Here is a 20635-nt window from a genome sequence, read left to right as displayed (position 1 = left end):
AATGAAAGGAAATGGTGCAAAGTTGGTAGTTTAGGGTATGAAGAGAATCAATTTATGGGAGATTAGATTGGAAAGACAGACTGGGGCCAATTGTCAAAAACCTGTAAGCCAAACACCCTAAAATATTTACCTAAAAAGGTAAGCAATATTTAAGCCTATTCTTTAAGCTCCTTTGATCAAGAAAAATAGTAAAATGAGCATACAGTGGTGTACTGTGCTAATAATGCATTGGTGTGAATATTCTGAATATGCTGAAGTCACTAAGAAATAAAAATGCTTTTGTTAGCTAGGGAAAAAAAAGAAACTTAGGAGATGGCTGCATTTGCTCTAAATCTGAAAATATTTTCAAAAAGGCAGCAATGTAACTTAGTTTAAGCGTTGACACAGCTGCAGATGCTTTACACTCACTGCCTTAAAGAGCAAATGGGCAAAGAGCAACCCACTTTCAATAATTTTTTTTCACAAAAATTAGTTCAAGGGCCACAATTTGCACATGTGCTCCACAGCCCATCTGTCAATAAGATTCTTCTTTTGCTCCTTTCTTGGTGTAATTTTGAGCTTCTCAGGAGTGGTTTTTTTCCCCTCTAATGCCAACAGCATTCTTGTAAGTCATCTTGAAGGTGTAAAAATAATCTTAAGAAAAAGAGAAAAATGCCTCTTCTGGCAGATACTATTTATTCTACATCATGAAATTATCCTCACAACTCTTATTTCTAAATAGAGAATCTTGAAAGACAGTTTTTGAAGATTGTCCCTATAGCCTGTGAATATAACCATTAATAGCTAAAAAGTTTATAATTTTGAAAGATTATCCTTGTTAACAAATTGTTGCCCTAGTAATAATTTTTAAATTAACATTTGTTTTATGAAAGGTATAAATACTTATCAGTTTTCTTTCTCAAGCATGAGAACGAGCACTGGTACTTGTATCATCTCCCATATACAGAGAAAAAATAAAATCTATGACTCTGCAAGAATATTATACCTGATAATTAACAGTGTAAAAACTAATTCTGGCAAGATTTATCACTAGATGTTAAAACCATTGGTTATAAGGTTGTTGAGGAGCAGGACATTCATACTGCCTGAAAGAATCACCCCACATTTTGTTTATTAATTATATAGGGAAAAAATGTGTCCTTAACATGGTGAGATCTGGAAATAATTAGCTTAAAAAACATGTCAGTATTGTCAATGCCAATAATGGAGTGGTCTGACATGTGCTTTCAGATGGGAAGCAATAGAAGAGCACAATATAACTCATGTGGTATTCTAGCTGACCTACACTTTTCAGAAGATTCAGTATCAGGAAGAATAGAAGGAGTAAGTGAGTTTAAGGAAATCTAAAGTGCCAGACGTAACATGTAATTATAATTGAATCCTAGATTGGAAAAAGACCTGGGCACCCTACTCAAATACAGATTAAGATTCAGTAGAAGGGCCAGGATTAGGGTAAGACAGGAGACATGTGTTCAAAATTTAAGGAGGCACTAACTCTCAGGGTCATGCCAAGCACCAGCCCTCCACTTACATAACCCTGAGAGTAAGCATCTCGTTAAGTTGTGCACCAGAAGCAACTCACTTGCTTCACCTTAGTCCCAATTCTGTTCAGGAGGTCTGGGGCACAGATGAAATTCTGTTCACAAGTTCCTAGGTGATGTTGATGCTGCTGGTCCATAGACCATGCTTTGAGTAGAAGGCTATAAAGAACAATTTTAAATAATCAGAAAAATTTCAGTACAGACTACGTGTTGAATGATGTTGCTGATTAATTTTTACTTTCTCTGGTATGTAAAAGTGCTGTACAGATGTAGGAGAAAGTTTCTGCTCAGAGGAGATGCAAGTTTAAATATTAAGGTGGAAGAGGGAGACAGAGGATCTGAAACAGGCCCTGTGCTGACAGCATACAGCCAAATGCGGGGCTGCTATCCACAAACCACCAGATCACAACCTGAGCCGAAGTCGGATGCTCAACCGACTAAGCCACCCAGGCGCCCCTCTAGTCTAACTTTCTTAAACAAAAGCAGCTAAGTTCTTTTTTTGTTGTTTATTTTTTTCCAGTTCTGACTTTCCTAGAGAAAAAAAAAAAATTCCAGAGTGGAATATAAAACCAATCAAGAGAAAACAAATAAACAAAATCCCTAAATCTAATAAGCATCTTCTCAATTTTTTATTTAACAGCAGGTAACATAATTGCTTTAATTTATTGGTTTCTTGTTACCTATTCAGAATTTTCCCATCAATCTTCTAGTTCTCATTAATCATACTTTCATAGGTGATATAACTTTAAATTGATTCTTATAACTTTCCTACACTACAGGTAGAAAATTCATAATTCTATGATTTCATTAGTTATCTTTGTATTTCCTTTGTTAACAGTTGGATTGATTGCATTTTTCAAGAATTTACTGATTATAAGAATATAACCTTCGATTGGTTACTTTAAAAACAAAATCCAAAAATTTTTATGCAAAGAAGAAATTAACGTATGTACAGGCACGTGGCCAAAAGTCAAAAAAGGAAGGTAGTAATGATATAATCAGTAAGAAGAGAACTAGATTTCAAATATCCTGTTGTTGCTACAAATATCCAGTATGTCAAATTTGGTATAGTGATAGGAACATTGCTTCTATATTTTTTCCTCATTTTGACATTTGCCCGAATAACATCAAACCTATTAAAGCTATTAAGGGAATAAAACCCAATATGATAATTTATTCTCTTATTGATTTTAATATCTAGTTATTAACACATGGAAATAAATTACTAGATGATTGGCTAGATGTGTTAGGTCATTTAATTAAAAACAGAAGTGGCAATATAGATTTTATTTAATGAAATTATTTCATGCTTACAACTTTTTCATGTTAATGATCTTAGAGGTTACTTTTACATGAGGAAATGAATGGATATGGCATTATATGTTACAAGTTTTGGAGAATACTGTATGAAAGTTATGGATAAACATACTATTGTGTTTACACGGGCATACTGGGTCACAAAATGGATTAAAAACAGAATACTGGTCAAAAATAACACTGGATTTTTAAAATATCCTTTATATTCAAGCCATATATGACAGAATAACATCAGCATGTTTGGACCTATTTTTAACACTAAAAATGCAAAGGAAAAATACTGAATATATAGTAATTACTTATCAAACTTTGAATAACTGAGTATACGCTAAGCATTATATGTACTTCATTTCATTTACTTTTCACATGTGACCCTCTTCCAGAATACTGTTATCCGTATTTTACAGATGAAAAAGTTAAAGTTCAAAGAGCTTTAATAACCCAGCGAGGGTTAAAGTCAACTACTAAGCATTCAAAATCAAGTCAATTTAGCTCCAAAGCCCATGCTTTTAACCGTGAAGACAGACTAGTCAAAAACTGTATTTTATCTAAAAATTCAAATTTTATCCCCTAATTAATCTTGTAGCAGAACTGGTAAAAAAGAAGCAAAACTGGACTACTTGTAGATTGATCTCCCTTCACTTTCTCTGTTAATTCTTTACTGGTAATGTTAATAAGCAGTACTGTTAAAATAAGTACTGTTAATAATAAGTACTGTTAAAAAAGTAATCTTTCTTAAGGCAAAAAAAAGGGGGGGGGTTAGAGAATCCACAAACAGATTACCAACAATCAAATAATTAAGATCATAATTCACACTGAAGAAAATATATTTACAGAAACTAAGTTCACTGAGTCAGGTAAAATCTCTACCTGCTAATTTTTATCTAAATAATTTTTACAATTTATAGAGAAAAGTAAAAAAGCTTACAGGAATGTCTCCATTTAAGAATAAAGTTTAAAAATTTAGCATACTAGCCTTGATTGTTTCTTCAGATACTTGGTTCTGTAATGCTCTCAAAGCTTCATCTTTCTTAATGTTTTCCTTTTCCATTTCCTGAAAACACACAGATTGGTAGCAAAAATATAAGTACATGTATAAATATTTTAATTTTAGCATTACTATTGGGCTGTTAAGCAAAAGGCAGGTTACAGAAACAAAGTATTAGCTTTTAAAAAACACTTTTACAAAGATGATTTTACCCCTTTGCTTTCCGTCAAGAGTCTGTCTAGTGATTCAAGATGATGTTGTTTACATATTATATCTTGCTGCAAAATGGACATAGTCTTTTCTTGTTCTTTAAACTGTTGGTCTTTTTTCTCTAGTTGAGATTCAAGCTAAATGTAAAAACAGGATCTATTAATTTCATATAATTTTTTAAAAATTAAGAAACATTTTAAATATATAGAAAAGAATACAATATTCATATGTTAAATTACTACTGAAATTACATAGATTTTTGCATTTTGCCGAATTTCCTTCAGTTTCTCTCCCTTGAGAGAAGAAATGAAATCACATGGCCAGGTCTTATTTCTCATCAATACAGCTGATTTCCTCCCTCATCAATACAGTTGACCTTTGACCAACATAGGTTTGAACTGCACAGGTTGACTTATATGAGGATTTTTTACAGTATAGGACTATAAATGCATTTTTCCTCTTCCTTATGATTTTCTTAACATTTTCTTTTCTCTGGCTTGATTGTTAAGAATACATTATACAATACCTGTAACCTACAAAATATGAGTTAGCTGACTATTTTGTTTTCAGTAAGGTTTCTGGTCAAGATTAGGCTGTTAGCAAATTTTGTGGGAGTCAAAAGTTGAATCCAAATTTTTGACTGTGCAGGGGGTTGGTGCCCCTAACCCCTATGTTATTGGAAGGTCAACTCTACTACTGAAATTGGTCTATCACTCTCTGGTATGTTTCTCACACATGTTTTTTGTGCTTTTACTACATATGTAGGTCTATGAACAATATGTAATGTGTTTCTGTTTTGAAAATTTACATAAACAATATCAATACTTCTGCAAGTTTTAGCAACTTGGTTTTTTCACTCAATATTGTTTAGCTAATTATCCCTGGATATTTATCCATGCATGCATATGTGGATCTAGTTCATTGTTTTTGTTTTTTTTTAAAGTTTATTTACTTTGAGAAAGATAAAGTGTGTGCACACAAGGTTGGGAGAAGCAGAGAGGGAGGGAGAGAGAATCCCAAGCAGAATCCGTGCTGTCAGTGCAGAGCCTGATGTAGGGCCTGATCCCATGAACCGTGAGATCCTGACCTAAGGTGAAATCAAGAGTTGAAAGCTTACCCAAGTGAGCCACCCAGGCACCCCTAGTTCATTGCTTTTTATAATGGTACAGTACTCCCCTGTAACAACAAACTACAGCTTGTCTTCTACTCAAGAACAGTCTGATATTCTATTTTTCACCATCACAACAATGTTACAAAACATCCTGTGTACATGTCTCTTTATGTACATGTATTAGTTTCTTTAGAATAGACCACCTAGAAGTGGACTTTCCACATTTCCAATTTCATTAGATATTTATCTTCAAAGTGCATCTAAATTTATGGTTTGATTAGAAATACATAAGATTCTTGGGGTGCCTGGGTGGCTCAGTCAGGTGAGTGTCCAACTTTGGCTGAGGTCATGATCTCATGGCTAGTGAGTTCCAGCCCCGCATTGGGCTCTGTGCTGACAGTTCAGAGACTGGAGCCTGCTTCGGATTCTGTCTGTCTGTCTTTTTCTGTCTCTCTGCCCCTCCCCCACTCACACAGTGTCTCTCCCTCTATCTCAAAAATACACAAACATTTAAAAAAATTAAAAAAAAAAGAAACATGTAAGATTCTCACTCCCACAACTTCATCAATAATTGCTGTTATCAAACTTTCAAAAGACTTTTGTGAAGACAAAATAGGAGATTACTGATATGTGTATATGAATATATGTGTATATTACACACACATGTAAAAAATTATGTATGTGATATATACATATATATAAACACATGTACACATATATAATGAAAACATGGCAGAACAAAGCTAAATACAAAATATAAAAACCAAGGAACTGTGAAAACATTCAAATGAAAATAATCAAACAACAAATTAGAGGGAGAACAACAAATAAAGATGGAAGAAAAGTGAACAGAGCCTAAAGGACCAGTTGGGACACCATCAAGTGGACCTAAACACAGATCATGGGAGGAGAAGAAAGAGAAAAAGGGACATTAAGAATATTTGAAGAAATAATGACTGAAAATGTCTAAATTTAATGAAAGATATGGATATAAACATCCAAAAATCTCAACTCCAAGAAAGAGGAACTCAAAGGGAACACCAAGACACATTATAATCAAACTCTCAAAAGACAAAGAATCTAGAAAGCAGCAAGAGATAAGTGAATAATCACATATAAAGGATCCACAATAACCTTACAAGCAGATCTCATCAGAAACTTTGGAAGCCCAAAAACAATAGGTTGATATATTGAAAAAAAAAAAAAACCAAAAAACAAAATGTCCACCAAGAATCCTATTATCTGGCAAAACTGTCCTTTTGAGGCAGAAATAAATGCTGAGGGAGTTTGTGACCACTAGATACACCTCACCAGAAATGCTCAAGGGAGTTCTACAAAGTGAAATGAAAGGACACTAGACAGTAATTCAAAGCCATATGGAGAAATAAAAATCTCAATAAAGATAACTACATGGGCAATTATAAAAGCTAGTATTACTCCAACAATGGTTTATAATTGCATTTTTTGTTTTCTATAGAATTTAAGAGACTAATATATTTAAAGAAAAAAACCAATTAGGGATGAGCCTGGGTGGCTCAGTCATTAAGCATCTGACTCTTGATTTCAACTCAGTCATGATCTCACAGTTTGTGAGTGTGAGCCCGGTGTTAATTCTGTGCTGACAGTGCGGAGCCTCTCTCTCTCTCTCTCTCTCTCCCTCTGCATCTGCCCCTCCCCAGCTCATACTCTTTCTCTCTCAGAAATAAGCTTTAAAAAATTTATAAAAAAGGATTAAAAAAATTAGTGTAAAAACTAGTATTAGTATAAATTTGACTTGTAATTACAACTCTTCTACATAATTAAATTTTTTTTTTAACGTTTATTTATTTTTGAGACAGAGACAGAGCATGAACGGGGGAGGGTCAGAGAGAGGGAGACACAGAATCTGAAACAGGCTCCAGGCTCTGAGCTGTCAGCACAGAGCCCGACACGGGGCTCGAACTCACGGACAGCGAGATCATGACCTGAGCCGAAGTCGGCCGCTTAACCAACTGAGCCACCCAGGCGCCCCTCTTCTATGTAATTTAAAAGACTAATGCATTTGAAAGAATCATTAGCTTATGTTTTAGGGTACACAATATGTAAAGAAGTAATTCTGTGACATCAACAATAGAAAGAGGTGAAAATGGAGCTGTAAAAGAACTGAGTTTGTGTATGTTACTTAAGTCAGGCTGGTATAAATTCAAATTAGAATAATGTAACTTTAGATTGTTAAATGTAATACTCATGACAACCACACCAAAAAAATAGCAATACAAAATTCAAAAAAGGAAATAAGAAAAGAATTTTAAAATTTCACTACAAAAAAATCAAATAAATTCAAAAAAATATAGTAATGTAGGAAAGAAATGACAAAATAACTATAAAGCATATAGAAAACAAATAACATGATGACAAAAGTAAAACACCCCCTATCAGTATTTACTTTAAATATAAATGGATTAAACTCTCCAATCAAAAGACAGAGACTGGCAGAATGGATAATAACACATGATCCAACTACAGCTGACCCTTGAACAATATAGGGTTAGGAGGCCTGCTCCCCTGTGCAGTAAAAAATGTGTGCATAACTTCTGGGTGACTGGGTGGCTCAGTCAGTTGAGCATCCAACTTCTGCTCAGGTCATGATCTCACAGCTTGTGAGTTTGAGCCCTGCGTTGGGCTCCATGCTGGCAGCTCAGAGCCTAGAGCCTGGAGCCTGCTTCGGATTCTGTGTCTCCCTCTCTCTCTGCCACTCCCCTGCTTGCACTCTTGTCTCCGTCTCAAAAATAAACATTAAAAAAAAAAAAATCTGTGTATAACTTTTGACTCCATAAAAATGTAACTACTAATAGCCTACTGTTAATCAAAGCCTTACCAATAACGTAAACAGTTGATTAACACATATTTTGTGTGTTACATGTATCTTACATGTATCTAACATGTTACATGTATTCTTAAAGTAAGCCAGGGAAAAATGTTATTAAAAAAAATCATAAGGAAGCGAAATACATTTACAGTACTGCTATAAAAAAATCCACAAATAAATGGATCCATGCAGTTCAAACTCATGTTGTTCAAGTGTCAACTGTATATGCTGTCTACAAGAGACTCACTTAAGATCCAAAGATGCAAACATGTTAGAAGTGAAAGGATGGAAAAAGATACTCCATGCAAATAATAAAAGAGAGCAGGAGTACCTACACAAATATCAGACAAAATAGACTTTGAATCAGAAAAGGTTATAAAAGACAAAGAAAGACATTACATATTACTAAAAGATTCAAAACAGTAGTGAGATAAAACAACTATAGAATTTACTCATGTAATGACAGATCATTAAAATATATGAGGCAAAAATTGACAGAATTGAAGGGAAAAACAGAGTTCTAAAAAAATAGTTGGACTTCAATACCCCACTCACAATAATAGAAGACCAGACAGAACATTAATCAGGAAACAGAGGATTTAACACAATAAACTAGATCTAATAGACATATACAGAACACTCTACCCCAAAGCAGAATATACATTCTCCTCAAGTGTGCAGGGGCCATTTTGCAGGATAGACCATGTTAGGCCACAAATTGAAGTCTCAACAAATTTAAAAGGACAGATATCATACAAAGTATATTCTCCAACCCACAACCAGATGAAATTAGAAGTGAATAATGAAAGGAAAATTTAAAAAGTCACAAAATTGTGGCATTAATTAAACAGATTTTTAAACAACGAATGAATCAAAGAATTCACAAGAGAAATTAGAAGACACTTAGGAGACAAATGAAAACAAAAACACAACTTGCCAAAACTTAAGAGACCCAGCAAAAGTGGTGCTAATGGGTAAAAATCAAAAAAGATTTCAAGTCAATAACTTAACTTCAAAACATAAGGAATCAGAAAAAGAATAAACTAAACCCAAAGCTACTTGAAGGAAGGAAATAATAAAGATTACAGTAAAGATCAACAAAATGGAGAACAGAAAAAGAATAAAGAATATCAAAACGAAAAGTTGGTTCTTGGGAAAAATAAACAAAATTGACAAATCTTTAGCTGAGTAGATTAAAAAACAGAGAGTCCAAATTACCAAAATCAGCAACGAAAGTGGGGATGTTACTGCCAATTATACAGAAAGAAAAAAGATCATAAGAGAGTATTATGAATAATTGTATGCCCACAAATAGAATAATCTAGATGAAATAGACAAATTCCTAGAAATACAAAACCTACAAAGACTACACCATGCAAAAATAGATAATCTAAATGATCTATATCTGGTAAAGAGGTTAAATCAGTAAACAAAAATCTCCCAACAAAGAAAAGCCCTGAACCTGATAGTTTCAATGAATTATTTCACCAGTGAAAATTTAAAGAATACCAATCTTTCTCAAACACTTCCAAAAAAATTAAGGAAGAGAGAACACTCCTTAACTAATTCTGATACCAGTTTTAACCTGATACCAAAACCAGACAAAGACACTAAAGGAAAACTACAGACCAATATCCCTTATAATGCCAAAATCAACATAATACTAATAATCCAAATTCAGCAGTGTAGTAAAAGGGGTAACACACTATGATCAAGTGGGATTTATTCCTGGAATGCAAGCATGGTTCAACATACACAAATCAATCAACAGGGGCACCTGGGTGGCTCAGTTGGTTGGGCGTACAACTGGATTTTGGCTCAGGTTCATAAGATCAAGCCCCACGTCAGACTCTGTGCAGAAGACAGCACGAGGGCTGCTCAGGATTCTCTCTCTCTCTCTGCCCCTGCCCTGCTCATTGCTCTCTCTCTCTCTCTGAGAATAAATAAATAAGCATTTTAAAAAATCAATCAATGTAATGTACCATATCAAAAAAATGAAGGAAAAAAAACCACACATGATCATCTCAATTGATGCAGGAAAAAAGTTGACAAAACTCAAAACCCTTTCATGAGAAAAACATTCAACAAACTAGGAATAAAAGAAAGCTACCTTAATATAATAAAAGCCATTTATGGAAAACCCACAGCGGGGCACCTGGGTGGTTCAGTCAGTTAAGTGTCCGACTTCGGCTCAGGTCATGATATCATAGGTCGTGAGTTGGAGCCCTGCGTGGGGCTCTGTGATGACAGCTAAGAGCCTGAAGCCTGCTTTGGATTCTGTGTCTCTGTCTCTCTCTCTCTGCCCCTCCCCCAGTCTTGCACCCCCCCCCCCCACTCTCTCTCTCTCTCAAAAATAAACAAACACTAAAAAAAGAAAAAGGAAAACCCACAGCTAACATCCTACTCAATTGGTGAAAGACTGAAAGCTTTTCCTCTAAGATCAGGAAAAAAACAAGGATGTCCCCTCCCACTTCGTTTTTGTTTTTTTGTTTTTATTTTTATTTTTTAACATTTATTTAATATTGAGATACAGAGCATGAGCATGGGAGATGCAAAAGGAGAGACACAGAATCTGAAGCAGGCTCTAGGCTCTGAGTTGTCAGCACAGAGCCTGACACAGGGCTCAAACTCACAAACCGTGAGGTTGTGATCTGAGCCGAAGTCTGACACTTAACCAACTGAGCCACCCAGGCACCCTGCCCCCTCTCACTTCTATTCAACACAGTACTAGAAATTCTGGCCATAGTAATCAGCGTCCATTGACAGATAAATAGATAAGCAAAATGTGGTATATACATACAATAGAATATTATTCTTACAAAGGAAACAAATTCTGCAGTACGCCACAACATGGATGAACCTCTAGGATATTATGCTAAGTGAATTAAGCCAGTCACAAAAAGACAAACACTGTATGATTTCACTTATATGAGATACTTAGGGTAGTCAAAATCATAGGGACAGAAGAAAATAGAATGACAGTAGCTAGGGGGTGAAAGGAGGGGAAAATGGGAGTTACTGTTTTAATGGGTATAGAGTTCCAGTTCTGACATTATTGCACAGGTCCCTTAGGCTCTGATCTTTTTTCCTGTTTCTCAGACTGAGTAATGTCTGTTGCTCTTTGTTTCAAGCTCATATTTTTTTTCTCTTATTAGTTCCATTCTACTATTAAGTCCATCAAATAATGTATTTTTTACTTAGTCTTATGTTTTTGGTCTCACAGCTTCTTCTTTAACTTGTTCTTACTCTAATTTCAACTCAATGGTAAGAGCACTTCTACTCTCAACCAGTCTTCAAGCTATTTTTATGTCTAGTGTACCAGAGTCTACAAAATCACTCTTAATTTAATCATGCCAAAAAATAATTATTAAAACTGAAATGGCAAGAGTACTATACAAGAAAGCATTGTAAAATGATCTAGAAGTAATGGGATGCTAATTCTACTACTTGCCACTTACTTTTCTAGGTCTTTGTTTCCTCATCTATCAAAAAAAAAAAAGTTGAGCTAGTAATGTTAAGGTTCTTTTCAGCATTCATATTCTAAACATACATTATGTCTACATGGAAAACATAATATCTTACTCTTTCAATCTGCTTTTCCATTTCTTTATGCTGTTCAAGATGAATTTTCTTGGCCTTTTCAAAAGCTAAACAAATTTTCTCATGTTCTGTATTGATATTGGTTTCTAGACTTCTTATCTTTTCATTCTTTTCCTAGAAATAAAAAAACACTTTAAAAGAATATAACTGACATTGAGGAGAGCACCTGTTGGGATGAGCACTGGGCGTTGTATGGAAACCAATGTGACAATAAATTTCATATTAAAAAATAAAGACTAGGAAAGACAAAAAAATGAATATAACTGAGAACAAGTTTTACATAAAAACACTTAAGTAAAGCATTAAATCTGTCGTACTCTATTTTTTTAAGAATCACAACAGTGAATATGTCAAACATCAAAAATATCTAAACATATACATAAGACAAAATAGTTATTTTAAAAAATTGTGTCAAAATGAAAACCTTCAACTATTTTAAAATATTGAAAAGCATATCAAAGAAGTTCATTATTTCCTTCACTTCTACTAGAATAAAAATAAGAAATTACAGATAACAACTTGCTATATATAAGCCTATTGACTTAAAAATATAGAAAAAAAAACAAATAATCAGAAGAATTTACTAGAATTTATGCTTTCCTATTTGGTATACTGTATAACAATGAAAATAAAACAAACATGCTGTCACAAATCAAGTGCATTAAAGTCAGAGTGAATTTGTAAACACACAGTAATATTTACCATAAGCTCCTGTTCCAGTTCTGCATTTTTTGCAGCAATAGAGGAATAAGCAACTATTTTTTCTTCCAGCTGTTTCTCTAGAGTTAAAAGTTGAGAACATTTCTTTGTCATCTGAAAACACATTGAAATAAATTATTTTAAAAAATTACTTTTGAACATAAGTGGCAATTTAGAAGAAAAATGGTGAAGGAAAGACCAGGGACTGTTCCATCTATGTAATACATAAGTAATTTAATTCTGAGTCCTATGTCCAAATAGGATTACATCCTAACCCATTTCTTAAAAGTAGCATTTAAGATTGAAATTAGTATAAAAAAATGTTAATAGTAGCTATTTCTGGTGGTAGAATTATTAATGGCATTTTCTTCTTTGTCCTTTCTGTACTTTGAACAAGACTGTGCTAATTTTGTAATTTAAAAAGTCATTAATCTCAGTACTAGGATATTTTACTTCATTTTATTTTTTTAATTTACATCCAAGTTAGTTAGCATATAGTGCAACAATGATTTCAGGAGTAGATTCCTCAATACCTCTTACCCATTGAGACCATCATCCCTCCCACAATCCCTCCAGTAACCCTCTGTTTGTTCTCCATATTTAAGAATCTCTTATGTTTTTGTCCCCTTCCCTGTTTTTATATTATTTTTGTTTCCCTTCTCTTATGTTCATCTGTTTTGCATCTTAAAGTCCTCATGTGAGTGAAGTCATATGATATTTTTCTTCCTCTGACTAATTTTGCTTAACATAATACCCTCTAGTTCCATCCATGTAGTTGCAAATGGCAAGATTTCACTCTTTTTGATTGCCGCGTAATACTCCATTGTATACATATACATACCACATTTTCTTTATTCATTCATCTGTCAATGGATACTTGAGCTCTTTCCATACTTTGGCTATTGTTGATAGTGCTGCTATAAACATTGGGGTGCATGTGTCCCTTCAAAACAGCATACCTGTATCCCTTAGGTAAATTCCTAGCAGTGCAGTTGCTGGGTCGTAGGGTAGTTCTATTTTTAATTTTTTGAGGAGCCTCCATAGTGTTTTCCAGAGTGGCTGCACCACTTTGCATTCCCATCAGCAGTGCAAAAGAGATCCTCTTTCTCTACATTCTCATCAACATCTGTTGTTGACTGACTTGTTAATGTTAACCATTCTGACAGGTGTGAGGTGGTATCTCATTGTGGTTTTGCTTTGTATCTCCCTGATGATGAGTAACGTTGAGCATTTTTTCATGGTTGGTTGGCCACCTGGATGTCTTCTTTGGAGAAGTGTCTATTCATGTCGTTTGCCCATTTCTTCACTGGATTCTTTATTTTTTGGTGTTGAGTTTGATAAGATTCTTTATAGATTTTGGATACTAACCCTTTAACCTTTATGTCGTTTGCAAATATCTCCTCCCATTCTGTCGGTTGCCTTTTAGTTTTGCTGATTGTTTCCTTCACTATGCAGAAGCTTTTTATTTTGATGAGATCCCAATAGTTCATTTTTGCTTTTGTTTCCCTTGCCTCTGGAGACATGTTAAGAAGTTGCTGCGGTCAAGATCAAAGAGGTTTTTGCCTGCTTTCTCCTCGAGGATTTTGATGGCTTACTGTCTTACATTTAGGTCTTTCATCCATTTTGAGTTTATTTTTGTGTATGGTTGTAAGAAAGTGGTCCACGTTCATTTTTCTGCATGTCGCTGTCCAGTTTCCCAGCACCACTGGCTGAAGAGACTGTCTTTATTCTATTGGATATTGTTTCCTGCTTTGTCACAGATTAGTTGACTATACATTTGTGGGTCCATTTCTGGGTTCTCTATTCTGTTCCATTGATCTGAGTGTCTGTTCTTGTGCCAGTACCATACTGTCTTGATGACTACAGCTTTGTAATACAGCTTGAAGTCCAGGAGTGTGATGCCTCCAGCTCTGGTTTTCTTTTTCAAGATTTCTTTGGCTATTCGGGGTCCTTTCTGGTTCCATACAAATTTTAGGATTGTTCTAGCTCTGTGAAGAACGCCAGTGTTATTTTGATAGGTATTGCATTCAATATGTAGATTACTTTGGGTAGTACTGACATTTTAACAATATTTGCTCTTCCTATCTAGAAGTATAGAATATTTTTCCATTTTTTTGTGTCTTCTTCAATTTCTTTCATAAGCTTTCTATAGTTTTCAGTTTATAGATTTTTCACCTGTTTGGTTATTTTTATTCCTAGGTATTATTTGGTTTTTGGTGCAATTGTAAATGGGATCAATTCCTTGATTTCTCTTTTTGTTGCTTCATTGTTGATGTACAGGAATGCAACCGATTTCTGTGCATTGATTTTATGTCTTGCCACTTTGCTGAATTCATGGATCAGTTCTGGCAGTTGTTTGGTGGAATCTTTTGGGTTTTCCATACGGAGTACCACGTCATCTGTGAAGAGTTAAAGTATGACCTCCTCCTGGCCGATTTGGATGCCTTTTATTTCTTTGTGTTGTCTAACTGCTGAAGCGAAGACTTCCAATACTATGTTGAATAACAGCAGTGAGAATGGACATTCCTCTCTTGTTCTTGACCTTAGGGGGAAAGCTCTGTTTTTCCCCATTGACGATGATATTAGCACTGGGTACTAGGATATTTTCTAAGTAAGCTAATGGCTACAATTTAGATTTACATGGACTAAATCTACTGAATCAGAATCACTGGAACAGTACCCAGAAATCTACATGTTTAACCAGCTTCCTAGGTGATTCTGCTGTTTGCTAACAATCAAAATCCTCTATTATCACTCCTTTTCTTCCAATTATATAATCCAAGTTCTTTACTTGTCAATGTGTATTAGCCATATTAACCTAAATGTTCATTTTTTTTTTTTTTTTTGAGGGAGAGAGAGAGAGAGAGAGAGAACAAGCACAGCAGGGGAGGGGCAGACAGACAGAATCCAAAGCAGGCTCCAGGCTCTGATCTGAGCTGTCAGCACAGAGCCTCATGTGGGGCTCAAATTCACAAGCCACAATATCATGACCTAAGCTGAAGCTGGACGCTTAACCTGAGTCACTCAGGTGCCCCTGGCCATATTAACTTATACTTGGAAGAAATAACAGACTGCAATACAATACAAGTTCCACCATATCTGAGACCTGTTAGCCACTAAAGAGTAATTTCTTACTTTTAACAGAAGGTTTCCCAATATAATTTTAAAAGAATTTATAACTGATGTGGTACCATTAATTCCTTTTGATGTATAAATCTGGACTTACACATAAAACTTTTACAAAACTCTACCTTTTTTTTGTCTCCAAAGTTAGTACATATAAACAGCTAATTCAAGCTTACTTCACTTTCAAGTTTGCTAGAGTTTGAAGCTTTCTCCAGCAGCTCCTCTTGTATCAGCTGAAACTGACTAGTTCTGTGGGCCATGTTAACCTTCAAATCAGAATTCTCAGCTTCTATTTGCATCAACTTAGTACGTAGTTCTTCTATTCCAGAAGCAAGTCTTTGCCTTTCTCTTTCATATTGCTTGTTCACAGTATGTTGATTTTGGTCTTTTATTCTTTCTGCTGACAAACATAAAAGGAAAATTCCTCTGTATAAAACTTACAGAAAAAAACCCTATTTCAATGTTGAAAGATTTAATCATAAATAAAGTTTAATTTCTTATCTAAAGAATACTAAAGGGAACAGAGAATGAGATGTACTTTAAGGAAAAGGTAATGAAGGAACATGGCAAGTAACATACTTTCTATTATTAAGTACATAACAAAGTAGGAATAACTTCTGAGTCACTCACTTTTCCAGACTATTCCTTAATACTAAAAAGAGTCCTTCTCCACCTATAAAAATCCCCGTAGTTCGGATAGAAAACATTGCAAAAAAAAAAAAAAATCATTGTTTAAAAAAATCATTGTTAAAAAATCATTATTTCCTTAAACTGAAGTTAATCATAAAATTTCTCTAGAGCATATTTTTATTTATTGTATACAGATGCAAGTTCAAAAGCTGAAAACTGAGAATTCAGTGATGCTTTCTTAAAACTACTGAGGGTTATCAAAGGTAGCTGTTTGAATATATACTTTCTCCACTATAAATATATAAACCTATTCCCACCTAAAAGTAACTGAGCTTTCAGGAGTGCTTTAAAGAGGGATAATGTATATGACTGCAAGAGAACACACTTATGGAAGTAAGTGGAGATGCACTATGCCTTCTTCGAGGGCAGCACAAGTAGCCATTTCCTATCAATTCTCCATATCCCTAATATTTCACTTTCTAGGCTATCATTAGTTCTATACTCTTTGATGTAAGAGAACTTATGACATATTTATCAACATCTCTAATAATTAGCATTCACTCTGCTAATAACACCATCACTCTCTTCCCTATTCTCTCTAATCACTTTGATAGCTAATTCTCTCTGCTGTCATTCCTCCTGCCAGAAGCCAATCATATTTGAAGACAGACAATGATAAATTAAAGATACATATATTAACCAGTAAGGCAACCACTAAGAAAGTAAAGAAGTATAGTTAACTAATCAATAGTGAAGATTAAAAAAAAATAGAATACTAAAATATAATTGATCTAAAAGAAGGCAGGCAAGATGAATAAAGGCCATTAGCATAAATAATAAACAAATACCAAGATGATAAACTTAAACCCAAAAAAGACCAATAGTTGCATTAAATGTGTCTAAACATTCCACTGAATGAGCAAAAAATGTTAGAATATAAAAGCAAGAACCAATTATATGCTCTCTATCAGAAACTCACTTTATCTATAAAAAATACAGACTAAAAGGATGAAAAAAGTCATACCAGGAAAACTCTAATCAAACACAGGTGGAGTGATGATCAGAAAGAAAATTAAGAAAACAATCCCATTTATAATTGACCCAAAAAGAATAAAATATCTAAGAATAAATTTGAGGAGGGGAAAGATTTGTACACTAAACACTATAAGACACTGATGAAAGAAACTGAAGACACAAATTAATAGATAGTTCATGTTCATGGACTGGAAAAATTAATACCGTGAAAATCTCCGTACTACCTAAATCTAAAGATTTAATTCAACCCCTATCAAAATCCCAATGGCATTTTTTTTATAGAACAAAAGACCAATCCTAAAATTTGTATGGAACCACAAAAGACCCCAAATAGCTAAAGTAATCTTGAGAAAGTAAAACAAAGCTGAAGGCGTCACACTTCCTAATTTCAAACTGTATTGTAAAACCATAGTAATCAAAACAGTATGGTACTGGCATTAAAAACAGACATATGGTGTGCTTGGGTAGCTCAGTCAGTTGTCCAACTCTTGATTTCAGCTCAGGTCATGACCTCACGGTTTGTGGGATCAAGCCCTGAGTTGGGCTCTGCACTGACAGCATGCAGCCTGCTTGGGATTCTCTCTCTTTCCCTCTTTCTCTGCCCTTCCCCTCCTCATTCTCTCCCTGCCTCCCTCCCTCCCTCTCTCTCAAAATAAAGGTAAATTAATTTACAACAAAGGAGTCAAGAACATACAATAGGGAAAGGACAGTCTTTTTAATAAACACTGTTGGGTTAACTGAACAGCCATATGCAAAAGAATGAAACTAGACCACTATCTTAAGTAGACAAAAATCAACTTAAAATGGTTTAAAGACTTGAATATTAAACCTAAAACATAAAACTTCTGGAAGAAAACATAAGTAAAAAGCTCTTAGATCTATCAGTCCTGGTGATGGTAATTTCTGGATTCAACACCAAAAGCAAAAGCAAAAAAGTAAAAATAAACAAGTGGGACTATATCAAAGTAAAAAGCTTCTGTACCGCAAAAGAAACCATCAACAAAATGAAAAGACAACCTACAGAATGGGAGAAAATATTTGTAAATCTATATCTGATAAAGGATTAATATCCAAAATACATAAAAACTCATATAACTCAATAGCAAAAAAAAAACAAAAAAAACAAAAAAAAACCAATTAAAAATGGGCAGAAGGTCTAAATAAGACATTTTTCCAAAGAAGATATACAAATGACCAATAGACACATGAAAAGATGTTCAACACCACTAATCATCAAAGAAATGCAAATCATAATCACAATGAGGTATCACTTCACACCTACAAAAATGGCTATCATCAAAAAGATGAGAAATAAGCATTGGTGAAGATGTGGAGAAAAGGGAACCCTTGTGCCCTGTTGGTGAACATGTAAACTGGTAGAGCCACTATGGAAAACAATATGGAATTGCCTTTAAAAATTAAAAATAGAGCTATCACATATGCAGTAATTCCACTTCTGAATATTTACCTGAAGGAAATGAAATCACTATCTGCACTCATATGTACATTGCAGCATTATTTACAATAGCCAAGTCATGGAAGTAATCTAAGCATCCACTGACAGATGCATGGATAAATACAAGGTAGCATACACACACACACACACACACACACACACACACACACACACACACAGAAATACTATTTAGCCATAAAAAGGACTTTTTTTTTTTTAATGTTTATTTATTTTTGAGACGATGCAAGAGACAGAGTGCAAGCAGTGGAGGGGCAGACAGAGGGAGACACAGAATCCGAAGCAGGGTCCAGACTCTGAGCTGTCAGCCCAGAGCCCGATGTGGGGCTCGAACCCACGAACTGTGAGATCATGACCTGAGCCGAAGTCGGACGCTTAACCAACTGAGCCACCCAGGTGCCCCCAAAAGGACTTTTTTTTTAATGTTTATTTACTTTTGAGAGATAGGCAGAGCATGAGCAGGGAGGGGCAGAGAGAGAGACAGAGACACAGAATCTGAAGCAGGCTCCAGGCTCTGAGCTGTCAGCACAGGGCCCAATGTGGGGCTCGAACTCACAAACCATGAGATCGTGACCTGAGCCGAAGTCAGACGCTCAACCAACTGAGCCACCCAGGCGCCCCAAAAAGACATCTTTTTACTTGTGACAATATGGATGAACCTTGAGGACATCAGGTTAAATGAAAAGCCAGGCAGAGAAAGACAAATACTGTATGATCTCACTTACATGTGAAATATAAAAACAAACAAACAAATGAAACAAACTCATAGAACGGAGTGTTATTTGCCAGAGGTAGGGGTTAGTAGTGGGGAAAATGGGTAAATGTGGTCAAAAGGTACAAACTTTCAGTTATAAGATAAACAACTCCTGGGTATAGATATAATATACAGCATGGTAACTATAGTCAATAATATTATATGTTTGAAACTTGTTGAGAGTAGATCGTAAATTTTTTTTTTTTTACGTTTATTCATTTTTGAAAGACAGAGAGAGAGAGCACAAGCAGGGGTGGGGCGGAGAGGGTGGGGGTACGCAGAATCTGAAGCAGGTTCCAGGCTCTGAGCTGTCAGCACAGAGCCTGACATGGGGTTCGAACTCACGAACCATGAAATCATGACCTGGGCCGAAGTCGGATGCTCAACTGACTGAGCCACCCAGGTACCCTGAGAGTAGATTTTAAAAGCTCTCATCCCTCCCCAAAACTTGTTACTTATCTGGGATGACGGATGTTACATAGACTTATTATTGTGGTTATCATTTCAAAATATACACATATATCACATCATTATGACATACACCTAAAACTAATATATTATATGTCAATTATATACCAATAAAAAATTAGCTCAAGTAACTATATTAACACATTTTTTTAAATGTCTGTTTATATTTGAGACAGAGAGAGACAGTGTGTGAGCAGGGGTAAAGGAGGGGCAGAGAGAGGGAGACACAGAACTCGAAGCAGGCTCTAGGCTCTGGGCTATCAGCACAGAGCCCGACCCGGGGCTCAAACTCAATGGATCGTGAGATTATGACCTGCAGAAGTCGGGCACTTAACCGACTGAGCCACCCAGGTGCCCCAGATAGAGTAACTATATTAATTTTAGGTAAAGCAGAGTTCAGACTCACAGAACTAAAAGGATAAATTAACAAACTCACATACATATCTGAAGATTTCAAGATTTTTTTCTCAGTAATTGAACAAGTACACAGAAAATCACTAGGGGGAAAGAAGACTCAAGCTTCTATAAATAAGTTTAATATGATTGAAGTTCACTCTACCCAATAGTCCCCAGAATACACAATTTTTTCAAGTGCATTTAAAACAATCGAGATAGTCCATATGCTGGCCAATAAACTAAATCTCAAAACATTTTTAAGAACTGAAATCAGGTTCATTCATGAATTAGGTTATTAGAAACAACTTAATGTCTACTACTAATAACAAAAGGACACCTGGAAAATTCTAAATATTTGGAAATAAATACACACGAGAGATATTATAAGATATTTTGAAGTGAATAAAATGAAAATGCAATATATAAAAATTAGTGGGA

The 20635-nt window shown here is 34.9% G+C and overlaps 1 protein-coding gene across 8 annotated transcripts in view; it reads right to left on the bottom strand.

Moving 5' to 3' along the window:
* Positions 1–20635, bottom strand: part of CCDC18 (coiled-coil domain containing 18) — a 115510-nt gene that overhangs the window by 60858 nt on the left and 34017 nt on the right. For 6 of the 8 annotated variants that reach the window (XM_053214457.1, XM_053214460.1, XM_053214458.1 and 3 more), the window contains 5 exons: positions 15617–15840; positions 12318–12428; positions 11598–11729; positions 4059–4193; positions 3835–3912 (listed from right to left, as the gene is read on the bottom strand). In XM_053214457.1, coding sequence (XP_053070432.1) covers positions 3835–3912; positions 4059–4193; positions 11598–11729; positions 12318–12428; positions 15617–15840 — 680 coding nt within the window. The remainder of the gene's footprint in view (positions 1–3834; positions 3913–4058; positions 4194–11597; positions 11730–12317; positions 12429–15616; positions 15841–20635) is intronic. The other 2 variants (XM_053214459.1, XM_027058576.2) reach the window with 1 other exon arrangement.

Source organism: Acinonyx jubatus, chromosome C1 (assembly GCF_027475565.1).
Source record: "Acinonyx jubatus isolate Ajub_Pintada_27869175 chromosome C1, VMU_Ajub_asm_v1.0, whole genome shotgun sequence".
In the NCBI taxonomy this organism is placed as follows: domain Eukaryota; kingdom Metazoa; phylum Chordata; class Mammalia; order Carnivora; family Felidae; genus Acinonyx; species Acinonyx jubatus.
This window is presented reverse-complemented; position numbering and strand designations above follow the sequence as displayed.